At 39.2% G+C, this 21,933-nt stretch overlaps 1 protein-coding gene across 1 annotated transcript; it reads left to right on the top strand.

Annotated features, from left to right (window-relative positions):
• Positions 1–348: 348 nt before the first annotated feature.
• On the top strand, positions 349–21,614 carry si:ch211-264f5.6 (carcinoembryonic antigen-related cell adhesion molecule 1). Its single transcript, XM_026928434.3, has 9 exons — positions 349–638; positions 880–1,215; positions 1,964–2,242; positions 8,569–8,835; positions 15,072–15,350; positions 15,875–16,132; positions 16,393–16,516; positions 17,869–17,916; positions 19,533–21,614. The coding sequence occupies exons 1-8, from the start codon at positions 590–592 to the stop codon at positions 17,885–17,887; spliced, it is 1,611 nt and encodes a 536-aa protein (XP_026784235.3). The 5' UTR covers positions 349–589; the 3' UTR covers positions 17,888–17,916; positions 19,533–21,614.
• Positions 21,615–21,933: the final 319 nt, after the last annotated feature.

Here is a 21,933-nt window from a genome sequence, read left to right as displayed (position 1 = left end):
ACATGGTTAATATTTTCATTAACATGCTCTATAATTAGTGTTGGGTTTTTTATAAGAGGTCTGTATACTTTATACTTTGATTGATTGATTGATTGATACAGATTAAAACAGATTTTTATTTATGTATTTATTTATTTATGTATTTAGCAGAAGCTGCTTGCTGCACCTTGTGATGTCAGGCTGTCACTCAGGTGGGATGTGATGGCTGAAGGCTCGGCTGCTGTAGGTGGGTCACAGCGAAACAATGTGCCTTTTCTCTTATATTACCGTAATGGCAGGAATATCAACTTCCGGAAGAAAAACGGTTATTTATGAGGAGTATATGTGGTTATAGAGTAAATAGCTATGGGATCACACACAGACACAGAGCACACACACAGTTGTGGTGACAGTGATATAGTATCCTACATGCCGAACTGTAGTGTTTCTGTAGCCCCTGTGCTACTTAGTGCACGTATATAGGAAGAAGTGGCATATTTGGGACTGAACCTAGGTGTGCGCTGGGTGTGTCTTCCTCCACTCATCAAAGTGACACATCATGACCGAACTTGGTTCCTGGCTGTGACTTGAGAGATACAGACGGTTTACAATGGACTTGTACAATTCGTGGTTGATTTTGTTTCTTCTGGCAGAGACCTGTAAGTATCTATATACCGGAAATGTTCTACCTCCCAGTAAATTAATTAAACATGTTAATAAAGAAGGGATGAGTAGCATGTGTGTTCAGCTGTTAATCAACGGAGCCTAAGTATTAAACACATGATTACCGTCTGCTTTACATTTAATTAAATCCATTAGGAAAGCTTTGTTTGCCAGCTCAGGCTACACTGCCTCATGCAGATTATTGTCTAACGCCTGTAACATGGCTTGAACCCTCAGGTGTCTGTTCTGGTGCCCAGCTTGTGATGCCAGAAGCGGTGAGCGGCGTGAGGGGCAAAAGCGTGAATTTCACGGCATCAGGTCCTCCTTCGGCTGAGGTCCAGACGGTGACGTGGTCGTTCATCCCCAAACCCGGTACCACTGTTCCCGTGTACACGGCCACGAAGGAGAACGAGAAGGTGTCCAGCGCCTACAGCGGCCGCGTGAACTACTACAGGAGCACGTACACGCTCCAGCTCAACTCGCTCAGGGCCGAGGACAGCGGGACCTACACCCTGACCATCGTCGACTCCAACCTGGACCAGCTGGTGGACCAGACTGTGCTCGTGGTGCTGGGTACGTTACAGCTAGTGGTGTGCTTCACATTACTTATTTTACATTTGCTTTTAAAAAGTTGGATATGTGTTTACTGATATTTAGCTTGGCTCGTAGCCAGGTTAATTCTAGTATATTATATACAGTTTAGCTTCCACTTTAATCTTGTATTTTATATAACCCAAATAAGGCATATGTTAGTAAGCCCTATAACTACATACACACTAATAATTCAATTCTGAATTATTCAAATCAATGCTGAAATCTATTTATAAACTGAAGTGTTAAAATCTCCTTGTGTTAAAAGTTTACTTAGACATATTTAAATGCTGTACATGGCATGTTTTGTAAGATTCAGTATCTGGTGGTTTTGACTTTAGAAATGTAAAAGCTCTGCTGAAAGCTCAGATGGGAACTTTAAGGGTGTGGCCGTTTTGAATGGAGTGCAGAAATAAAGTAACACACAGCCGCGTGGACTCGTTTAAAACCAGTGTGTGACTGGGACTGCTGTGAGAGTTCAGCTCTGTCCCTCTTTTACTCTCGATCCAGACCCATTAAAATGAGCGCTAAGTTCTCATCTGGTGAATGAGACAATTATGTTTCAATATTAAAATTGTCAAAATGTAGATCAGTTTGAAAAAGAGTAGACCGTCTAACTGTAGTGCAAAGCTGCACCCTGTTTAATGATTTGAATGTTTTGAGCACATCTGACCTCCACTCCTGTCTGTCTCTTGTCACTCTCATTAACATATTCCTGCGTCTCCCACAGAGCCTGTGGCGGATGTGAGTATCAACTCCAACCTCCCTGAAGCAGTGGAATTCAACAGCACTGTAATTCTCACCTGCGCCGCAAAAGGGTCTTCTCTCTCGTACAGTTGGCTGAACAACTCCGCTGCCGTGGTGGTGGATGGGAAGCATATAGTGCAGAACGGCAGCCAGCTCATCATTAATGAAGTTTTTCGTACAGATCTGATAGGGCCAATCTCCTGCACAGCCAAGAACCAACTGGAATCTTCAACTAGTGCCCCTTTCAACCTCACCGTCAACTGTAAGTCCACAAAAATTGCACACAAGTGTACCTCACCATGCTGATTAGGACTGTAGGATGCACACACGAGTGCTAATGCGTGTTTGCTAACATGCATTAAATGTTGACTTAATTAATAAATGGTATAAGCAACCACATTGTATTGTGAACTGCCATGTAGTCTAATACTGCACTACAATTAGGTTTATTCAAATTCATATTAACAGAAATGTTTTTAGCCACAGTTTCAGCAACAAGCTTCCCTTAGCATTCCCTTTGCATTTACCTTGAATTTTGAAACAGTAGTTTTGCTACAGCACATGGCCTATCCTATAGGTAAGCCGAAACAGTCAGAAATAGAAATAACAGAACACTGTACATAATAAAATAGCATGTCTGTGTGGTTGTTAGCACAGGACCACTAATTAGCCATACCATAAAGCTTAACTTACCACTGTTTACTTATCTATTTTTTAAGCTTTGCACTCCTGGCTACAATAAAGCAGTAGTGTCAGCTTAGTTAGCTCTGAGCTTTTCATATGAACAATGCTCTGATCCCAGGCTTTCAGAACTGTCAACAGTGCACGCAGCACTGTGAACATTGTGGCAATGGAACAAAGCCTGTGGAGGATCCATGAGGAGGTCCTGGAACAATTCACGTATATGGAAGTGTGTTTAGACCATGTCAATAATGCACAACAGAGAAGTGTGCCTGGTACAGTGGGACGTGTGTATGGGACTTTAGTCAAAAACCATCTCAGCTGGTTGCTGCACCAGATCTCCTGCTTTGATTTAGCAGCAGAAGCAGTGTAAATGGTGGGCACATGGCAAATTAAAACACACTTACAGAGTAAGTGTGACTGCCCAACTACAATACTGGCTTAAGTTGTAAATCAGTTTGCAGTGTTTCCCACAAATGAATAGTGGCCAAGTACACTAACAACCATCCAGTTGTACTTTGTCCTATTGCAAAAAAGCATTCTTTGTTTATTAATTTGTTCCAAGAAAATAATGTGGCTTAGTTCCAGTTTGGTGGTAACATGACTACAGCATGGGGTAAGGGGGAGTAGGAGAGAGAGAAAGAGAGAGATCTAAAGAGCAGAGAGGTGAGGATAGGGGAGGGGCAGCATAGAGTAACATGAGACAACATGACAGGTTGAGCAAACCAAGAGGCAGCTCTCAGGACCTCCATCTGACTCCAAAGCAACCGGCTGCAGCTGGAGATACCTGTTAACATAAGAGACAGTGGAAGAGCGGGGAAGAGAGGGCCAGCGAGAGCAAACAAGCTTCCCTACTTTTATTCACGTCAGCTTATAGGAGATACCTGCATGCCGGCTTATCCCTTTCCTGGTGGAATGTCAGTAACATGTTCTGGCTCCATAGATCAAGAGAATTCTCTTAGATTAACCAGCTGAAATGGTCATCACGCCCCTCTCATAAAAACGTGCACTCACAAAATAACCACATCTAAGACGTATACCATCAAAACACAAGATCAAATAATTCTTTGGTTACTAGACATCAATCCCCATGGGGGCTCTAAGGAACCTGTGCTTGTGACAACAGATCAGCTTTCCCATTATCTGTTCCCTTCATATGTCAAATATCCAAATTGTAGGGTTGCAGGAAGAGGCGCCACTGGCTTCGTTTCTGCAAAGAGTGTAGAAAATTTAGAGGATTATGATCACATTAATCCACTAAAGGAGCTGAACCTCCTTCACCATACACATCAAAATGTTGCAGAGACCAGCGTCAGGTGTTTCGTTGTTGTTGTTGTTGTTGTTCTTGTTGGTCGGTCACCCTTGTAAACTCTCTGTGTGTGCGTGTGTGTGTGTGTGTGTGTGTGTGTGTGTGTGTGTGTGTGTGTGTTGGGGAAGGGAGGGGTGTTGGGGGGGGCTTGGGCAGAGGGTGGCATGAATTGCCCCTCTTATTTTTCATTGTAAAAATAAGTATTTAAAATGTAATAATGCATAAAGAAAGCAGTTGTTATTGACAAAAAGCCAACATTTTATAACGTTTAAAAAGATTGTTTTATCTTATTAAGCCAAAGTTTCTGACAATTGGCAGTAGACACTTATTACCTGAATACTTATTTCAGATTGTTGTTATGATTGTTTGAGATAATGAATGAATGTGTGCCTCAGAAAAAAAATATTTAAACAAATTTAGTAGTCATGAAGTTGTAATTACTGTGTCCTAAATATTATTAACCGTGTTTACCACAGCAGGACTTTGATGTCACTTCAGGAAATGCCCTTGAGAAAATGTCGTGTTTATTGTCCCCCCTAAGCTGAACCCTCCAAACCGGCCAAAATCCTGCTCATTAAGCACTGGAACACTTCTGCAAACCAAAATTTATTACTTTCTAGGAATATAATCCATTAGGCATAAATAAAATAAAATCAGTGCTGTCACATGCAGAGATAATGTGACCTGCCAATACTCTTTAAGCAAATCAAATTTTCTAACAGACTGGGCTACTCGTACCTGGTCCACACAGTCCTCTATACATGGCAGTGGGAAAGAATCAGGCTTAGTAACAACATTTACCTTGCAGTAATCTGTGCAAACTCTAAACTTACTTCAATACACTTGAACAACAGGCTCTTCAACAAAAGAATCATATTTTGGAAACCATTTCCTTACCTGCACACCCTCCTGTATTAAGTAACGGTAAGCCAAACTTCTGTCATCACCCGCGTCATTAACGTGATCAAACTAAGATTTAAGCAGAGGGTCAGTTATTTGCTCTCTAACTAAACTGGAACAAGGGACAGATTAATGCAGATTTATGTCTATGAAATAGCAGATGACTGTTCAGCTGGCGCTGCACTGTAACTTACTGTGCCCACTGTCTTGTTTTGGTAGTTTTGTACCGTCTTGTGCCATCTGCACGTGTCTGCACTGTGCACTTTATGTAAATAAGTGTAGTCTCCTGTAGTTCTGTGTTTGTTTTATGTCAACGTTCTGGAGGAACGCTGTTTCGTTTCACTGCGTACTAACTAGCTGTATAGGGTTAAAATAACAATAAATGCCACTTGACTTGACTTGACTTGACTTGACACATTCCTTAACTCTGTCAGCATGATTGTACTCTGTTGCTTTTGTAAGTCCTTAATTCCTTCCTCTAAGTGTTTGGTTTTTCTTTTTTATCATCGCTATAGAATTATATGTACATAATTGGCAGAAAATGCTAGTCTGTGTTTTCCCCACCTCCCACCACTGAATGATTTATCCTGGAGAAGAATTTTATTAAAGTGCCAGTAATGCTGTACATGTTGTACTGTTGTGGTGAGGAAGCAGTGATATGAGAAACCAACAAATGCTAAAGAGTGGACTGCACTGAGGCTCTTCTTCATTGCAATCTAGTGTTTGTACTGGTTCTTTCATCCAGTAATGTTCTGTTGTCCTGTCTGTTTAGTGTGCACTTTCCCAAGTGTTTACTGTCCTGAGTATTTATTGTCTTGCGAATTTATTGTACACTTTGCATTTGTCTCATACTGATATGTAAGTGCACTTTATATAATCCTGTGTACCATGATACTGCATTATATGTTGCACTGTGATCCTGAAGAAATTACATTTCATTCCGGTGTATACAAGCTATATAGAGGAATGATGAAACCCACTAGTTTGCCTTTACTGGGAGCATGATGCATCCTGCTCCCTATACAGCTATTTTATTGTAGTCATTTCAAGCAGCAAAATGTGAATGATAGATAAACATAATTCATATCTATATGATGTGGTGACACTTTGAATGCTATTTCACCTCAGACTGTTTATAAATGAGCTGTGCTTGAATGATTAGTAAGGAGAAGCATGCACAGTTTTAACTTTTTTTATCAAGAGTTAAAAACATTGGTCTAGGGTTAGAGTTAGGGTTAAAAAGGTTACTGATAAATTTGCAGCTCTGTTTCTGTGAGGGTTTTTTTCTCCTGCACGAGAGGCGTGGTTTCTTACAGCGACACACACGTAGAATTTCACCTGGATAAAGTCATGGTGGGAAGGCCTTATGTTTTCTCATTGAACTACTGCAAATGCAGCTCTGCCGCTGGAGTTAGTGTACTAGACAAACCTTACTAAATACAAGCAGGGTCTATTTATCAATCGTATGTCCAGGAACTGTATGCAACACCACATTTTAAAGAATTTTATTGAAGCTGGAACACCATGATTGAACAGAGAAATGCAGACCAGTGAATGCAGTGCTTTGAATAAGTATTCAGGCCTGGAATTGAAATAGACTTGATTGTGATTTTTACCGTTGAATTTACACAATATGTCTAACATTAGAAGGTCTACATTTTTTTATGGTGACACAAAGGTTTAGCAAAAAAGCAGACTATAGCTGCATGTTTTCTGGGATATGTCTCTGTCAGCTGTGGATCCTTTTGCCCAATCCTCTTGGCATTATTGCGCAAACTATATCAGATTGGATGGAGGCTGTTGGTGAACAGCAATGTTCAAGTCTTGCCAAAGATTCTCAATTAGATGGAGGTCTCAGACTGACAGAACCATTCTAACACATTAATGTTCTTGGTTTGGACTCACTTCAGTGTAGCTATACAAGCTACCATAATGCTACCACCACCATGCTTCACTCTGGGGATGGTGTTGTCAGTGTGATGAGCAGTGTTGTGTTTCCACAAAATGTAGTTTGGTTTCCACAAACTGTAGCGCCAAAGTCCAAATGTTCAATTTTGGCCTCATCAGACCTGTGAAACTTTTTCTAAAGTGTTTGAATGTTTGTAGGATTTATATGGAATTATTGTAACCAGCAGATGAACTGATTAGGTTTTGGAATTGATCCAAACAGGGTAAAGGTCACAGCAAAGTGAAATCTGAAGTAGTTCACATAGTCTGTATTATTTCTTCAATAGCTTCCTTCCTGTTTGATTTATATTTTAAAGGTATTTCTGGCATACAATTTAGTAACAAGAAGGAGTGGATGTTTTGATTGTGGAGACATCCCCATCCACACCGTTGGTATCGACTTCTACTTGTTTTTCAATAAGGGCTTCTTCTTGCCAATCTTTCAGCCTCTCCCATCTGAGCTGTGTTCTCTAGCTCATTCAGAGTTCAAACCCTGATTGATAGTGGGACAGAAATTTGTTCTGGACTTGTTTTAATAGCTAGTTGGTTATCATGATGCTGTTTGTTTAAGTGCAGGCAGGGTATGGTTTAGCAGCAGTCTGCAGAAGGAGCGTGATGTACACGGAGGAGCTGATTAACACCTCACACTGTTTTTCCCAGTTATATTAATGAACTGTCTCTAACACTGAGACAATGAGCTGAGCATGCGTGTGTATGTGTGTGTGCACGTGTGTGTGTGCGCCTGTGTGTTTGTGTGTGTTTGTGTGTGTGAATATGAGCCTGCCAATACACAGAGCACAGCAGCTGGAAAGCAGTCCAAGTTTTGAAGCAGAAAGCTTTCTTTTTCAATTTCTTTTTTTAGTAATGTGGTATGAGCTGTCCATAAAGCTCCTGTGTGATCTCACCCTGAGTCCACTGTGTTCCTGAGCAGAGTCAGTCGTCTTTATCACAGCATGTTCTCTAACAAACACTGGGGCCATCCAGGAGCAGGTGTAATTATACTGAGATCATCTGACACTTTAATTGAAAGAGGTCGACTCCATACAACTAATTAGGGTACTTCTGATGACAGTCAGATGGGTTTCACAACAGTGCGAATATTTGTGCTGTTGAATATTTTTGCAAATATGCCTTTTTTGTTTTTTATATATTTTTTAAAATTAATTGTTTATTCAGTTATTTTAAACATATATTAAATGACATATCTTCAATACAACATTACTGACATTCATGAGACAAACTAACGCAAGGTGTTGGTACTGGTTCTGCACACTTTTTTGAAACTATATGTTCTACCTGCATTTCGAGCCCTGATTTGTTAAATGTGGACCAGACTAATTCAATATAAAGGCTTACTGAAACACTCTGATGCTATTACTATGTGTTTGACCCCCCAATAAGAAAAGCTAGAGCAACCCTTAAACAAACTCCAGATACAGCAGAACAGCCAACAAGTGATTACTGATATAGTTGTTGTTTCTTTCTATCAACATCTCATCATCTATTATTCTCTATGAGAAATTTCACAAACATTTTGTTACACACATTCTGAGAGATCTGATATGTTTTAGTTTATATATGCTGCTTTCTGCTGCTGCAAAAATATTTCCCCCTTCATTTAAGATTTACGCATGCAACTACCACATTCAAAGCTTCAAGCTTCATGTTAGTTTGACATAGCATTTTTTATATTACTTTAAATTTGTCATACTTTGCCAAATTAATCACACAACCTTCCCCTGAATCTTTAGATGGCCCTGAGCTTGTCAGGAAAACACAAGAGCCTACAGCTGAAGTCCTGAAGAAGGGATCCAACCTGACACTGTCATGCTCGGCTCAGTCCAGCCCTGCTGCTGAATTCATATGGCTTTTTAATGAAGCCAGACTTCCCCAGAAGACTGCTACGGTAGTTCTCTCAAACCTGGGAGAGGAGCACAGTGGCAACTACAGCTGCATGGCCTACAACAGCAAGACCCAACGCTATGTCACTTCAGATGTCACCAAATTGTCTGTCCTAGGTGAGTCCTTCAAAGTACATGTGAAATAAAAATTATTTAAATGGTGAACTCTTCTTCAAGTAATTCTGATTATGGTGTTAAATTATTAACACAGTTCAAAAATAATTTTCATGTAAACCAGAAACCCTGTTAGTAAACATAAACAGATGACATTAGAAAAAGATATAGAACCCAGGAACTTTTAGCCTGGGAACCTCTATGCTAACCTAGCTAACTTGGCTAACAAAATATTGGTTGTAGTGGCATATCTTGACAGACTTGGAAAAATTGCTGCAAATATGACAATGAATATCAACTGTGATACTGAAATCTCACTTTTGTCTACTTTTACCAGCAACCTAATTTGTTGAAAAGCAGTCTAATTTACGATCAGTTTGATAATGGACAGTTAATTAGCAGGCTATACTAGTATTATACAAAGAAGAAGGAAAATGCATATAGTCAAATAAACCCTTAATAGTAGCCATATATCTTAATATATTGAGACTGCAGTGGGTTCAGAAAGCATTCAGGCCCCTCCAGCTGTCTGTGCACTTGACCTTTAATGGAGTTTTTTGGGCATCACTAAATGTAAATGAAGTCTACGGAAGTCTACAGTGAGTTCCTTGGACTTCATGGCTTGGTTTTTGAGATGCACTGTGAATTGTGGGATTATATAAACACAGGTGTGTGCCTCTCCAAATCATGTCCAGTCCATTGTATTTGCAACAGATGGACTCCTATCAAATTCTAGAGACATCTAATTATAATCAATGCAAACAAGGAATCACCTGAGCTCAGTCCGGAGAGCCTTAGTCAAGGGTCTAAATGAGAGATTAAAGTTTTTTATTTTAATTAATTAGCAAAGAAATTCTCAAAAAAATTGTTTTTGCTTTGTCATTATTGGTTATTGTGTGTAGATTGAGGACAAAAATTAAAATTAATAAATTTGAAAGTAAATCTATAACACAAAAACGTTTAAAAAAAAAAAACCCGATCAGAATACTGTCCAAACTCACTGTATATTGCGGTTGCTGGTCCTGAATGGTCATAGTCATGTTGTCTTAATTAAGCAGTCTGAAATCTAGACAGATCTTGAACACCTCAGTTGAATATAGTAGCACTGGGGTTTCTGAGTGGTGCGTTATCCAGTTGTGGCCATGTGAGAGTTCATGTATGCAGAAGAACACAGGCAGCACTTTCCTCTGAGTATGTTCAGCTGCTCGTAGCAGTTTTTGAAAACTTGTTTCTTTGTCACTTTCCTGAGACCTGCATTGTGCATTGGGGATTGGATCCAACTGGCAGGTGGTAAGATTGCAGGACAAGATGACTTGCAGATGAGAAAAATGTGTCAGTGAAAGAGAAGGAGAATCCTGAGTGTGTAGTGTAGGAGTCGGGGTAGGAGTGAAGGTCTGGCAAATTTTTTTCAATCTTCCCATCAGAAAAGGTGACAAAGTCATCAGCAGTCAGGGAGGATGGAGCAGGAGGAGCTGGCGCGTTACGAAGTGAAGAAAAGATGTTGTGGCGATCTTGTGCAGAAGCTTCCAGCTTTTCCTTGTAGAAAGCAGTCTGAGCAGAAATATTCGCAAAGATGTGACTCTGATGCCATATGACATCTGATGCCATGTGATACTATGTGATGTAAGCCTAGTGTATGTTGTCGCTAAAGAAAAGACAACATGAAATGACAGCAATTTGGAAACCCATCATCATTTCAGAATCAAATCAAAGCAGACTGCAAACTGTGGAAGGTGCTGTGAATTGTGCGTACACAAAGGTATTCATGAGCACGTAGCTGTTGCAGAGAAACTGTCACATGTGAGAAAGAGCACTTCAGTTCTGTGACCACTGAGACATGTGCTCTCATTCACCCTTTCACTCTCGATTAAAGATAACGTCATACCAATAACATCTTAGACACAATATCTTAACATCTCTGGCACCAACCAAAATAAACATGTATTCATACTTGGTCTGAAAAAAATGGTACTATTAGTTAACAGTCTGAAATACTCATACTACTAATTTTCATTGTTGGGGTTTGATGAAGCAGTTTAAAAAGCTATATTGAAAAGATGCTGGAACCCTATCAACCTATATGACCCTTGTGCTGTAGTGGATAATCTCACTAGGATATTTACACTTCCTAAAAACCCCTGCTGTGATCCTAACTTCCCCAGTGCTCAATGCAAGACTCCTGGTCATAATATGATCAAACCGAAAGTTCCATATCCCTTCAACACATGTAATACTGTTTTTCTTTTCTTTATGTGACTGTTTGCTGTAATGATTCATAATCCCGCTCTCTCTGGAATCACCAAAAAGAGGATGGATTCTCTCTCAAATCTGTTCCTCTGAAAGTTCCTTCCTTGTGTCACCTCAGGGAGTTTTCTTGCCATTGTAGCTACTTTCTCATTATTGATCCAGATCTAAATTCGGATCTCTGTAAATGTGCTTAATGACAACGTCTAATAAAATTAAACTGAATATAACAAGGTAATTTTCTAAAGCAGATAAGTAGGCAGTGTTGAGAAACTTGTCTCAGGAAGTAGACATAAACCAATACTCTGTCTGCCTGTTGTGTCTGGGTTTGACTGGTTTTTTTTTTGTCCCAAAGAATATATTTGGTTAAAAAATTTTTTTTAAAAGATTTGAGCAGAGGTGTTAACAATACGATTAATTTAATCAGTCTTAATAATGATAAGTGTTCGATACAGCTAAAATAAGCATACTCTGAATGTGTTTTTGGACAATTGGACAATAATTGAAACTTAATGACAGTGATTTCCTGATACATTCAGACAATGTTGTTCAAATTCAACCTAACGAACCACTGTGGGGCCGTTCTTATTCTGCTGTTAACTAATTGTGCTCTCGGAGTCACACAGCTCTCTGTAGCTCTGTAGCCTGGATTGAGTCAGCGAAGAAAAAACTACCTGAATGCAGCAGAGAGTTTGGTGTGTGTGTGTGTGTGTGTGTGTGTTCAGTGTGTGTGTGTGTGCGTGTATGCGTGTGTGCATGTGCACTGCATAACAAGTATCCGGGATTGGTTGGTCTGAACAATGGTAGATAGCTTTCCTGCATGGGTCATTGCTATGGTTACTGTTTGCCTCTAATTTATAATACATGAGCTACAGAAACAAAGAGTGTAATTGTTCCATAAACTTCATTACAGACACAACAAAACCTTGCTGAATGAATTGTAAGAAGTGTGATAACAGGCATCGAGTTAAATAAATGGAAAATGAGTAACAGAGTAAGGTAAAGAGGAAGGCCTGTGTATGTAATATCACCCGAGCAGCAGAGAAAAGGCATTCAGAGAATGTTGCTCAGTAGGTGTCGTTCAGGGGTGAATGTGGTTGTTTGCTCTGATTCACCATGATGCATTCTACTGTTCCACTATAATGACCATCTGAAAAAAAGTGAGGAGAGAGAAGAGGAATGTGGCTGTGTGGTTGCCTACAATGTGTTTAAGGAATTATGAAAACTCTTATAAAAACATCTTAAGTAAAATAAAGAAGCTATATATGGATGAATACTTGTCAGTGTAAGATGACACAATGTGGCTCTCAATATGCAATCAAACATACACCATTCAGTCGTAACATTAAAACCATCTGCCTAATATCGTGTAGGTTCCTTGTGCCAGTAAAACAGCTCTGACCCATTGAGGCATGGACTCCACAAGACCTCTGAAGGTGTGTGTGGTTTCTGGCACCAAGACGTCAGCAGCAGATCCTTTAAGTCCTGTAAGTTGTGAGGTGGGGTCTCCATGGATCGGACTTGTTTGTCCAGCACGTCCCACAGATGCTCGATCAGATTGAGATCTGGGGAATTTGGAGGCCAAGTCGACACCTTGAACTCTTTGTCATGTTCCTCAAACCGTTCCTGAACAGTTTCTGCAGTGTGTCAGGGAGCATCATCCTACTGAAAGAGGCCACTGCCATTAGGGAATACCGTTGCCATGAAGGGGTGTAACTCGGTCTGCAGCAATGTTTAGGTAGGTGGTACGTGTCAAAGTAACATCCACATGAAGGCAGAACATTGCCCAGACCATCACACTGCCTCCGCCAGCTTGCCTTCTTCCCATAGTGCATCCTTGTGCCATCTCTTCCCCAGGTAAGCGACACACACGCACCTGGTCTTCCACATGATGTAAAAGAAAACGTGATTCATCAGACCAGGCCACCTTCTTCCATTGCTCCATGGTCCAGTTCTGATGCTCACGTGTCCATTGTAGGAGCTTTGGGTGGTGGACAGGGTCAGCATGGGCTCTCTGACCGCTCTGCAGCTACGCAGCTCCATACGCAGCAAGCTGTGATACACTGTGTGTTCTGACTCCTTTCTATCAGAGCAGCATTAACTTATTCAGCAGTTTGTGCTACAGTAGCTCTTCTGTGGGATCGGACCAGACGGACCTTCACTCCACACACACATCAGTGAGCCCTGGGAGCCCATGACCCTGTCACCGGTTCACCGGTTGTTCTTCCTTGGACCACTTTTGGTAGGTACTAACCACTGCATACCGGGAACACCCCACAAGACCTGCTGCTTTGGAGAAGCTCTGACCCAGTCGTCTAGACATCACAATATGGCCGTAGACAAAGTCGCTCAGATCCTTACGCTTGCCCATTTTTCCTGCTTCCAACACATCAACTTCGAGAACTGACTGTTCACTTGCTGCCTAATAAATCCCTCACCTTTACAGGTGCCACTGTAACGAGATAATCAGTGTTATTCACTTCACCTGTCAGTGGGTTTAATGATATGGCTGATTGTTGTAAAATTAAAGACATTTTTTCCCCAACCAACCTCAACTTATCTAACTGCATCACAGGGCAGCGTAACACACAATGAGGTAAGCGCCATCTACCGTCTTCCGCATACATCAACTCACAGAGACCCATAATTGGCTAGTGTCACTGTGATTGACAGGGGTGAGAGTGTATGCCCCTCCCACCCAGAGTCTGTCTCCTAACTATAGGGTGAATGCTTTTCTCCCACTTGGGAGCCATAAAGAGATATTTTTTAGACAAGAAAAATACATTGTAAGATATTTTGTCTATATTATAATCATCATATTGCGCAGCCTTAAAATGAATTATGTTGTGCAAATGTCTTTACTTCTTCCCATAGGTATTTTTATTATGATATATGTAGTAATACAAGACCAGTTTACATGGTAAAAAGGTATTTAGGATAACTACATGTTTTTTATGCTGCATGTGCACTGGGCTAGTTATTATTATTAGTAACTATTATTGACCATTTGGGATGGTTTTGGGGTTGAATTTGATTATTTGATTATTATATGCAACATTTCCTATTTTTTCTGTTACTCGCATTATATTTGAGTAATTGACAGTGGACCTGCTGTTAAAGTATTTTTTATGCATAGGAACATTATTGAAGGTAAAAGGGCCTTAAATAATTTTGAGACAAATTCAAAATGCCATTAGCACAATCACTTTTAGGATCTCGGGTGGCACGGTGGAGCGGCAGGTAGTGTTTCTTCCTCACAGCTCCAGGGTTCAATCCCAGGTTTCTGTCTGTGCAGAGTTTCACGTGTTTTCCTTGTGTTCACGCGGGTTTCCTGTTAAATCTGGGTTTCCTCTGGGTCTAAATGCGGGTAGGCAAACTGGCTACACCGGATTGTCCCTAGATGTGAATGAGTGTGTGAATGTGTGTGTGAATAATTCTCTCATCTTGCTCTGAGTGCTACAGAGATAGGCTCCGGATCTATCCCAGCATCTATGACCATGATACAGCAGTTACTGAAGATGAATGAATCTCTTTTACTACAGCATTAATGTACAGTCTGCTATCTATCCAAAAAGCATGAGTGCATCATGGTGATGAACTTAGTGTTACAGATTACACTGTGATTATATGGAATATATTTTCTAGCTCCCTCCAGCCCTGAATTCGATACCTAGCTATGCCACTGTATCTTTGTATGTCTTTATTTATCAGTTTTAAAGAGGACTACTGTAAATGCAACGTAATGCAGTGGCAGTTATATATTTTAGTTTGAGAATATAGAATAGAGAATATTTAAATCTAAGATGGCTTTTAGCCTTAGTTTACCAAACAATAAAGCATAGTTGAAGATATGCATTGCAGTTTTTTGTGATGTTGTCATCAATTGGTATAAAAAGTTCAGATCCTTATCACAATATACTATCATATTACTATCATATGAATTTACTGAAATGTACTTGGCAATCTCACCTGGTTTCTCTCATTCCATTTAACAGAAGCTATTTCAGGCACGAAAATCAGTGCCCCTACTTTGCGTCTTATTGCTGGTAACAGCACAGTGAACCTTACATGCACATCCAGTGTGGGGAAAGCAGACAGCGTGCAGTGGCAAAAGGATGGCAAACCTCTGGATAATACCAATCGCATCATCTTCACCACGGACAAGAGCACTCTCACCATCCTCACTGTACAGAAGGAGGACGCTGGAGAGTACAAATGCCAGCTGAAGAATAAAATCAGCAGTGGAGACAACAATTACACGCTGACAATCAACTGTAAGTATAGTGAAAATATGAGAAGAGTTTTACTTTGCTGGTCTCTTGGATGTGATACACTGTCTCTTATCCTCACGTAATATTTGCTATTTAAATAATTCTTCTAAGTGTGATTTCTGATAGAGGAACACATCTCTTATAGCCTTTTCCATCAACAAGATCTTGTTGCTGATTGTTGAGCCGGTGACTAATCTTAAATCCTTCTGTATGTTTCCACCACAAAAGAAACGGTTATTGGCTAGCATAATCTAGGTGGTTAAGTGTGATGCCATGACTACGTAACCAATAACGCAAATATTTTTCCTGACCATTATGAAGAAATGCAGAAAGTTTTGAAGATGTTTATTGAAAAAAACCTGTACATTTATTGTTGCAATCAATACTAAATGAAATGACTTTTTTTTTTTTACTGATCATTGTAATAAACTTAAACGGAGTTAACAAAACCTCTTGTAAGTATCTGTACCAAGTAGCTTTTACGATTACTTTGATCTCTCTAAACTTCCTTTTTTTTCTCCCGTCAGATGGGCCAGAGAATGTGGCAATAAAGGGATTAAAACAGGCCGAGGTGGGCCAGCTTGTGAAGATTAATTGCTCCTTTGCCTCAGTCCCAGCTCCCACATTTGTGTGGAAGTTCAATGACACGGTTCTGCGCGGCGAGGAAGGAGAATGCTTGACAATCTCGGATTTTGAATACAAAAAGAGTGGTATATATACTTGTGAAGCATCCAATTCCATCACCGGACTCAAACAGACTGCCACCCACTATCTCATGGTGAAGGGTAAAGACCATGCACACAAATTAAAATCCAGATTCTCCTGAATTGCCATACATGCAGTGGTGTTGCTAAAAGGCATTCATTAATCAAGAGAAGAATATTCAGTTAATTAATAAGCATTTTTTCAGCTCAAAAAAGCATGGATTAAATTGTAATTTTATGTGTTAATAATATGGACATATTTATTTTACAATATTATAATGTAATATAAATATGTCCATATTTCTGTATTTGTCAGAACCTTTTTGTTGTTTTATGTGCAGAAGCAGGAGAGCAGGAACCGAATGGCCTGCCTAGTGGAGCAATCGCTGGAATTGTCATAGCCGTTCTAGTGCTCTTGGCAATCATTATCGGTGTCTTCATCCACAAGAGGCGGAAGATTTCAGAGTGAGTTTACTGTTCCTCCTACAGCTATATTCTCCTCTTCTTTGCTATAAACAGCTGCTGCTTAGCAACCTGCTGAACTGTCTCTTTCTCTCCCAGACCTTTTCTGCTTAAATGTATTGCTTAGCTTACTAAGTACATGGTTTCAGCTGCAAATGTCACATTTCCAACTGTATCAAATATATTATTTATGATCTATCTAATTCCCAAATACACTTGGAAACATCACAACTGCACATACCTAGCTAGTGTTTTAATTATGAATCTAGGTTCTTGTGGTCATGAGATATATATCTGCTTGATGGCAATCTAACATGACTCATGCCTTTGCCTTAAGTCCAATCACGAAAATCCACATTACCATTGTGGTGATGATCATTTTACTGATGTACTAAAACAGTGTTTTATTGTTTGTCCATATTGTTTCATTTGTAACAAAAGCTTAGCTTATCTGCTCATAAAGAATATTTAATCTGTTGTGTGTTTGTTTTGACACTGAAATGCAGACAGGGCCCAAAATACCTAAATATTAAGTTAAGCATTTTTAAAAAATGTCTAAACTAGTCACAGATTCTGCTAAGCTTTAGTCCACATATTTCACTGCATTCTGTCCATTTATACCTGCCAGAAACTATACAGGGTGTAGCTGTGCAGCTTCACTACTCATTGTCTATTTATTAATCATTCTAACTTGTCACCTCACATCTAGTTTCTATTGTTGAGTTTGGGTTCTCTGTCTCTGTCTCTCTCTCTCTCTCTCTCTCCTATTATTTCTCTTATCCCATGCTTTTTTATCATTTAGGAGCTAATTGCCAAACTGTACTACTCATTTATTCAACCTGTACTCCTTTATCTCTCTCTTCCTCAGCCACCCTCTTTACTTTCAGGGTGTGGTGCCTTCAGGCCGATGTAGTGGATTCAGAGTTAATGTTACCTTATGTGACCCATAGCTGTTCTACTGTATCAACCTGTTCTACTGGTCAATTTATGCAAAAAAAAAATACAAAAACCAGTAGAAGCATTGCTTAATAAGTTAATCTCAAATAGGCCCTTTAGGTCTGTGTTCCAAAACATGCACAGAATCAAGCAGTCAGAGTGTAAAACCAGACTGTAAACAGTAAAGCGAAAGGAATGTGCAGAAGTGAGGAGGTGGGGGTTTTAACTGTGTCAAAGTAGGAACACCATCGGAATGTCAGTCATGTCCACACATGTCTCTCTCTCTCTCTCTCTCTCTCTCTCTCTCTCTCTCTCTCTATAACTCACCTGTAAACTTTTTATTTAAATTTCACCATCAGCTGTGTTCTTATAAATTATAAAATACATTTTGTTAATTTGCTTATTTTTCTTTTCTTCAGTATTCCATCACCATATTAAAGGAAAGAAAATCTCAAGAAGAACACCTGGTGAGTCTTCCTTTATTATTTTTGTTTCTGTGTAAGGCCACAGTAGCACATAACACCATCTTGTTTCAAGGGTATAGTTCAACAACCTGACTGATTCAATCTTGTTTGCTTTGTGAAATGCATTCCACTATATCTTGCTGACATCAACGAGTGTACACACACAACCTTACGTAGCTGCTAAAGTGCCTCAGAGGTTGCGAACTGCTATAATAATAATAATAATAATAATAATAATAAAAGTATTTCAGAAGAAAAATACTGACATGGCCAGGTTGTGTTTTTTTCATACCACCTGTGGCATGCCGTTAACGCTGTCCTGAGTGTTTAAATAAAAGGTTAAAAAAAACACAGCTTGACAAGGGTGTTGCCACATCCATTCTAGCACTGTGACGGAAGTATGACTCAAATAATAGTGTACCTGTGACTGCAAATCACTGTAATTTGTTCTGCATGTGTTGCAACTGCATACTTGAGTATTGATGTAAATGATGGTAATAAAAATTAAAAAAAAAAAAAAAAGTCAAATACATTTACCTCTCGCATAAACGTTTTAATAATTCGTTATTATGCAACTATGCTAAAACATTTGAAAACATGCTTATAATAGGCCACTATATATTTGGATAAAATACTAAATCCCCATCCAGTAGCCACTTGTAGCGTGTAGCTGGGCACAAGGAACATATATCACATATATCTATCTGTATTTGATCTGTTGCTATGCAGCTTATTGACCCCCCCAAAAGTCCATTAACTGGAAAAGATTAAACCATAAAACTATTGAGCAGATATTATTTGGGTGGCACACTAGTGACACTGAGGTGTTTACAAACCTAAGCGATGCTGCTGCACATGTGAGGTGTTCCATGATGTGAGCTAACTCAATAAACAGGCTTATTTCAAGTTGGCTAATTTCACTCAATTTCGGTTCCACAGAGGAAGTTAATCTTAATCTCAGTTACCTTGGTAACATGTGCTTTTGGACAAACCTGCTCCATGTCTGGTTAGTTTTGAAGCTAAGCTTAGCTTGATGAATTCTATTGGCCAGTCTTATGCACCAATTTAAATAAAGTTTTATTTTATTTTATTTTATTTTATCAATTCATTTACTGTATATAAGAGACAGCTTTGTTCATTGTTGAGGTGTTGCATTTCTTTCTTTTTTGTCCATATGTGGGCCTTGTTGACAAATTTCAGTACGAAGTAGCGGAAATAATTTGCACCTGAATTTCATTAATGGAGCACTCATGTCAGTCAAGGCTCTTTCAAATAAGCTTTTATTAGTTCTTTTCATTTAATAACCCTCTGATAGACTCATACTAGCACTACACATACTACTTTCTCAGGGTTTATGGCCCACAAACCAATTAATATCTGCCAGCGGTTAATAGAAGTGGGAGCAATAAATTGTTCATAGCAACAGAAAGGTTACAGTCATGGGAATGTCTACCTGCAAACTGTACGCGTGTGTTAGGTGTACCTGAGACAATGGCCAAAAGGCATAGCTACAATATAGAGGGATCTAATATCCTGGCAACTCTGTATACATGGTATAGATATTTAGTTGTTGTTTAGATTACTATATTTAACCTATCTTCTTGTTTTTCACTTTTCAGGATGTGCTAGAACAATTCTTCAGCCATTTTGTCTTTTTTACCCACAAGATGATTCCGTGGGGCAGCTGGAAGAACTGCCCTCATTAGTGGAACACACCTGTAGGGCTGGCCCTCTCTCTCCCCCACACTGTGTTTCGACCTCAATCCATAGAGATTGTTTTCTCTTCTAGGAATTCCCATCTCTTCTCCACCTGCCCACTCAGTTTCTCTCTGGTGGCCCAGGAAAACCCCACACTGAAATTTGCTCTTCTTCCCACTATATTTTGACCACAGTGTCCTTTACCTTTCACTGAAGAGAAAATGTACACTGTTTTAATTCATTCAATCTATCTAGATACAACAGATTATGATGGAATAACATCATCCACCTCATCTGTAATGATTCTGGAGAAATTTCTCAGTCTCAAGCTTAGAAGGCAACATAAAATGCCCAGAAGCACCAGAATATTCCATTGCTGGCAGAAGCTGAGAACACAGAGCTTAGTGTCGAGGTCAGCTCTGGTTAACTCTGTTCTCAATTGAATTCTTTCCACTTGTGGTCTTTTTAATATGATGTATGTCTAGATTTGAAGTATAAACAGGGGTGAGTAAAAGATGGAAAATATGAGATTTTTGTTTGTATTGACTAGGGGTTGCACGACTACTAATTTCTACAATGACTACAGTGCTTTTTAGGCTACATTACTAACAATCAAGTAAATAAGTCAATGCAATAAATGCGCAAAATAATAAATATGTGTATTATATTGCACTATTTAAGGATATATCTTAATAGCTAAATCATTCTTAAAATGCACCCTTGTGGACAAAATGGTGGCACAGATGAAATCTGAGAGCGCAGCATGGCACTGAAACTCCCTATAGTTTAATGATGATAAAATCCTAGCTTAATGATGGATGGAGGTCTACAGCAGCATGGGACGTTATAACGTTCAACTCTCTGTAGGACAGCCAAAGCCAGAACCTGGTTTTTTTTTTGTTTTTTTTTTTGAGATTTAGATAAATGTTGGATTTGGAAACAATCAGAGCAGGCTAGTCTTATGAATGATCTGTTTTTCCAAATGCATCTTGATGACGTAGCGCTACCTCAACCACGCAGTAAAAGCCTTAAATTAGCAGTGAGCAAAGCGCAAAAACGTTGATCTTCTAAACCCCTCTCCACCCTCCACTGCAGGCAAAGCGATATCAAAGTGTTAATGGTCCATTAAAGCAAAAGTGCAGTTGACTGCAGAACTGACTTTTCACTTAGTCATCTATTCTGACAACAAAGGAATTTTACCTGCTTTCTTTACCGTCTCCTGCGCTGGTTTTTTCTACCACCCGACTAGTCGACCTCCCGCAGCAGCGACTAGTGAATGTATTAATCGACTAGTCTGTGCAGCCCCTAGTACCAACATTCAGCTTTGGAGAGAAGCTTTTACTCTGGTCCAGAAAGATTTGTTTTGATTTTGTTTTGCAATAAGCACACCAAATAGTTCTGATTTCTGTTAAACAGTTTTCAGTGTTACATCTGCCAGGTTGAAAACTAAACCCACGGAATATTTTTGTTAGCTTAATTGTTCTTAGGTTTAGGTCATGTGCCATGTTTGGTTTCTTTGTTTTTAAAACAAATGCACAAGGGTAAGACGTTATCTTGGCAGTGAGTTTGAACTGTGGACACTAAACACTGTGTGTGTGTTTGTCTATGTGTCTCTGTGTGCTTTTTCCATTGAGAATGAGCAGATGGTGTTCTTGACAGACCTGCTTTCTGTTCTGACAATCATACTCACATATGTTGATTATTCCAGGTTTTTAAGTTAAATCCTAATTTTCTTTCGTTTTTTTTTCTAGCAGTGATGTTTTATGTGCTGATGATGTTGAATCCGAGGGCCTTTTAATTGCCCGCTGCTGGTGTATAGAGTGACACAACTTCATGCGTGACCTTTACAGTTATTTTTTTTCCCATACCAAAGGATAAGTTTGATTTGATAATTTTGGTTGTAATTAGAAATTAAAAATTGGGTAAAAATAAAAAATTTCTAAAGTGTTAAATGTTTCTATGTAAATTTGGAAAATAAATAAACTAATTAATGATAAAGTTAATTTACATGGAAAATTGCATCTTGTATTTAATTCAAGGGGTGTCAAGAACTCATGTTGCAGAAACATTATTAAGGAAAATGTATTGAGTAAAAGCCCAAGTGGAATTTATTAAGGCATATTTTGCATAGCAATGCATCGGGCCATCTCTTATATCCTATATATATATTTGAGCATCATGGTCCAGCAGTAATTGATTTGGTTAATTTATTGATTCATTACATGTTTAATATCTTTTATATTTAGCTATAAATGTTTTTGTGGTGTTTACAAAATAGGTATATTATTATCTTATTTAAACTATAAATAGTATATCAGTGTG

The sequence above is a fragment of the Pangasianodon hypophthalmus genome, chromosome 29 (assembly GCF_027358585.1).
Source record: "Pangasianodon hypophthalmus isolate fPanHyp1 chromosome 29, fPanHyp1.pri, whole genome shotgun sequence".
In the NCBI taxonomy this organism is placed as follows: Eukaryota; Metazoa; Chordata; class Actinopteri; order Siluriformes; family Pangasiidae; genus Pangasianodon; species Pangasianodon hypophthalmus.
Note: the sequence above shows the minus strand (reverse complement) of the source record. Positions and strands in the feature narration are given on the sequence as shown.

What these genes read in the sequence shown, in the direction of transcription:
- si:ch211-264f5.6 (XM_026928434.3), top strand. Translation starts at nt 590, where the DNA reads ATGGACTTGTACAATTCGTGGTTGATTTTGTTTCTTCTGGCAGAGACC. An exon ending in TTTCAACCTCACCGTCAACT is followed by an intron (nt 2,243 to 8,568) that starts GTAAGTCCACAA and finishes CTGAATCTTTAG; the next exon opens with ATGGCCCTGAGCTTGTCAGG. An exon ending in TTACACGCTGACAATCAACT is followed by an intron (nt 15,351 to 15,874) that starts GTAAGTATAGTG and finishes TTCTCCCGTCAG; the next exon opens with ATGGGCCAGAGAATGTGGCA.